Here is a 3,741-nt window from a genome sequence, read left to right as displayed (position 1 = left end):
CAAGTAGCTCTCCATGTAATTAGGCTCTTTTAAGAGGAATGGCCTTCAAAGTCCGGAAATACTGTGCGAGAGAGTGAGAGAGAGAGATGACACGAGGCATGGCAGTTGCATAAACTGCTACAACTTTCTCTCTGGGTTTTGGCAAATTAAATTTCACGGCCTTGAATTTTTCAGTTTGGTAATAATGGAACCAAACATGTCATGGTTTGAACAAACATGCAAGGAATCACACAACTGCCAATTTAAATTGTGTCTTACGATGATAATAAACTAATGCAAAGTTCAGAGAAGATGTAGCACATACGAAAAAAAACACTTGGAACCTTAACAAAATTAGTCACCCATAAGCAAAAGCATCAGATTCATCCAATTGTTCTAGGTTCATAATACCAAATTTAGAAAGAAAAATAACAAATGTAAAGTAAAAAGACACTAACAACCCAAGCTACTAAACAAGAGACAGAGCAAACAAGTAGATACTAAACAACAGTGCCACAAATAATGCTAACAGGAAGAGACAACCAACCAACCAAGGCTAATGACATGTGAAAGATGTCCTAATGGGAAATAGAAATGCCATCAAACTTATCTGCCCGGTACCCTTTTATGTTTTTATGCTTTCCAAATTTTAGATTTCGTTGAGTGGTCCTCACTTGGCCATCATGACTTTGACAAATTCCTCATAGTTGATCTGTCCATCACCATCCACATCAGCCTCCCGAATCATCTCATCAACTTCCTCATCTGTCAGCTTCTCACCAAGATTTGTCATAACATGGCGGAGCTCAGCTGCAGAAATGAAGCCATTCTGGTCCTTGTCAAACACACGAAAAGCCTCCTTAAGCTCCTCCTCAGAATCAGTGTCCTTCATCTTGCGGGCCATCAGGTTAAGGAACTCTGGGAAGTCAATGGTACCATTCCCATCAGCGTCAACCTCATTTATCATGTCCTGTAGCTCCGCTTCAGTTGGGTTCTGCCCCAGTGATCGCATTACAGTCCCAAGCTCTTTGGTAGTGATACAGCCTGTAGAAAAAGTTAGGACTATTAGAATGGTATATAAAATTACATTTAACCCAGATATATCAAAGCCTACCCAAATTTCATTTCCCAATAATCAAAACTAAAATAACAAACTAAAATAACAAACCTAATCAAAGCCTACCCTAAACAAGGCCTACTTTTCTTCCAACTGCTTCCCCATTTTCAATTTTCTTTATCACCATTACAATAACTTTTGAAAATTAAGTCTTCCTTTTCTATATTGAACCAAAAAAGTAAAGAGAAAAGAAACAACACACCAACAAAACTCTTCCATTGTCATCACATCAGACTACTAAGCATTCACTAACATTAGATGCAGACAAATGGAAGGACAGATAACAATTAAAAGTAAACAATAAAAATTGTTAAGTGTGAATTTCAACATTTTTTAACTGCTTCATCAGTCCTGTTAAGCAAAAGCGCAATACCAAAGAAGGAAACATGATACCAACAACGCACGAAACAAGAAAAACAACAAAACACAACCCAGGAAAACCTTTAAGATGTACAGGTGCATTCTACAAACTCCTATACGATCCTTCATAAGAGTAAACAAAAAATAATGACACCATGCTGCCCATGTGATCAATGCAAACGCTTAAGATGTGAGGAAGTAAACACTTGCACAAATTCTCCAAATTCAACAGGCCTCAAGTAATTTGAAATTAGCATTACGAATAATTAAAAGAAAAAGAAAATGTTGTACTTCTGTTCCATTACTGTCTAACCATAGAATTAATATTTTATGTACCAACTCCAGAACTGTTTCCAATAAAGCCTCAGAGTCACCGAAAGCATTTCTCAAAGATGCTAGCTAAAATAAATGGATTTTTCTAAATCAACCCAAGTTACAGTTTGGTGGACACTTCTACTGAAAACTATGTGACAGGCACTTGGAAAGAAACTGGCGTCAACCTTTATCTAACACTTATTTGGACATGATCAAATATATTTAACTTCAATTACCTAAGAGGAGCACAATTATAAGATTTTCCATATTTTCAACAAAACTTGTACATAGTTTATATTTTGACTATCATTCTGCTATCCATGTCAAAGTCAATAATAGATAAACAGATACATGTTTAACTTCAGAAATTAACAAAACCATGCACATTTACCCATACCCTTGCGTCTAAACTTTGGGAGTTCACCATCTATAAAATAAGTATCCATGTTGAAGCATCCACAAATCATAAACCCCAAGAAGCATTTATACTTTAAACTCCTAAAATTAGACTAAACCTTTCCAACAAATATACATCTCAATACAGTGGGCTGCACAGATAAGAAGCAAACTATTTATTAGAAGCGCATAAAGACAAAACATAAACTATTTATTAGAAGGGGCCCATACAGAGACACCGCCAGGCATAACAATATCTTGGTTACCTCAAAGAAAAACAGCACAGAATATTTCTTACAGCGAAGGATCAAAAAATAAATGTAATTCCTACACCGAAACATCAAAACTATAGGAGAAAGGAAGATGGACCTCCTAACAATGGTGTTTGCATAGGAAATTCTCCACCCCACGTACGTAGCATACACCAATACTACGGAGCACCAAATATCCATAATACATTCTCTTTTGTTTCTTTCTGATGAATTGCACAACACATTTTCCCATTAACAACAAACCATTTTCCTTAAAACAGCTCACTATGCGATTCTTATGACATACGACCATAACATAAAAGTGCTTTGCACGAAAAAGTACTATTTTCAAAATCAAAAGCACGACATTCTCTAAAAATGATAACCGCAAATCCTGAAAACAAAAAACAGCCATTCCGCAAATCAATCTCATTCCCCACGAAAGATATGATCCAATCAACCACACCGCAAATATCAAAGAAGAACAACCAAAACAACAAAGAAATAGTAGATCTATCAAAATCGAACAGATCATGAACAACCCAAACACACGGAGACAAAATCACAAAATCAAAATTCGACAAAGACAAGATAAAAAGAACAAAAAATCTAACACGTGAATATCCACAAACAGCAATAAAAGGAAACCAAATCCTAAAGAAAACCCTAGATCAACCACCAAAAATTCTAACAGGAACATACAAACATAAAATCCAAAGGAACAGTTAATTGATTCATAATAAAATACAGAAAATGGATCTGAAATTAGGAGGTAAATCCAGAAAAATAATAAATAAATAAAAAAAAAAAAGTGATGGGAAACGAGGAAAAAGAAAGGGCTTAAAAGAAACGAGACCATCTCCGTCCTTGTCGAATAGGCTAAAGGCCTCCTTGAACTCGGAGATCTGGTCATCGGTGAGCTGATCGGCCATTTTTTTCCGGCAACCTGCTTGACGAGCGCTAAAAACAGAGAATGAACGAGAAAGGTGAAAAAATGCGTATTTCTGTTGTGTCCCGCTGTGGAAAATAAGGAAGGGGATCCAGAGGGTATATATAAACGCAAAGATTGTCCAACACCCAAGGGCATCTGATTCTCTCCCATCCGCACGTAATCCTTTTCTTCATCTTATTGCCAATTTGTTATTCCCGTTTGACCATATTGCCCCTATTATTATCTTCTTCTTCTTTTTTCTGGTCAATATTGCCCCTCATTAACTCTAAAAGTATTTAAGAGAACTGTCTTTTCACAAAGTTACCATACTACCTCTCATCAACCGAAATATTAAGCAAGTTTCCTTAGGGTGTAATAAAAAATAATTTCTA

General features: G+C 36.1%; 1 protein-coding gene across 1 annotated transcript; it reads right to left on the bottom strand.

The window, feature by feature from the left end:
- Window positions 1-337: 337 nt before the first annotated feature.
- On the bottom strand, window positions 338-3,512 carry LOC132163484 (calmodulin-7). Its single transcript, XM_059573788.2, has 2 exons — window positions 3,275-3,512; window positions 338-1,023 (listed from the first exon to the last, which is right to left on the bottom strand). Exons 1-2 carry the CDS (start codon window positions 3,348-3,350, stop codon window positions 650-652), a joined length of 450 nt encoding a protein of 149 aa, XP_059429771.1. The 5' UTR covers window positions 3,351-3,512; the 3' UTR covers window positions 338-649.
- Between the last annotated feature and the right edge of the window lie 229 nt (window positions 3,513-3,741).

The sequence above is a fragment of the Corylus avellana genome, chromosome 8, assembly GCF_965113065.1.
Source record: "Corylus avellana chromosome 8, dhCorAvel1.hap1.2, whole genome shotgun sequence".
Lineage (NCBI taxonomy): Eukaryota > Viridiplantae > Streptophyta > Magnoliopsida > Fagales > Betulaceae > Corylus > Corylus avellana.
This window is presented reverse-complemented; position numbering and strand designations above follow the sequence as displayed.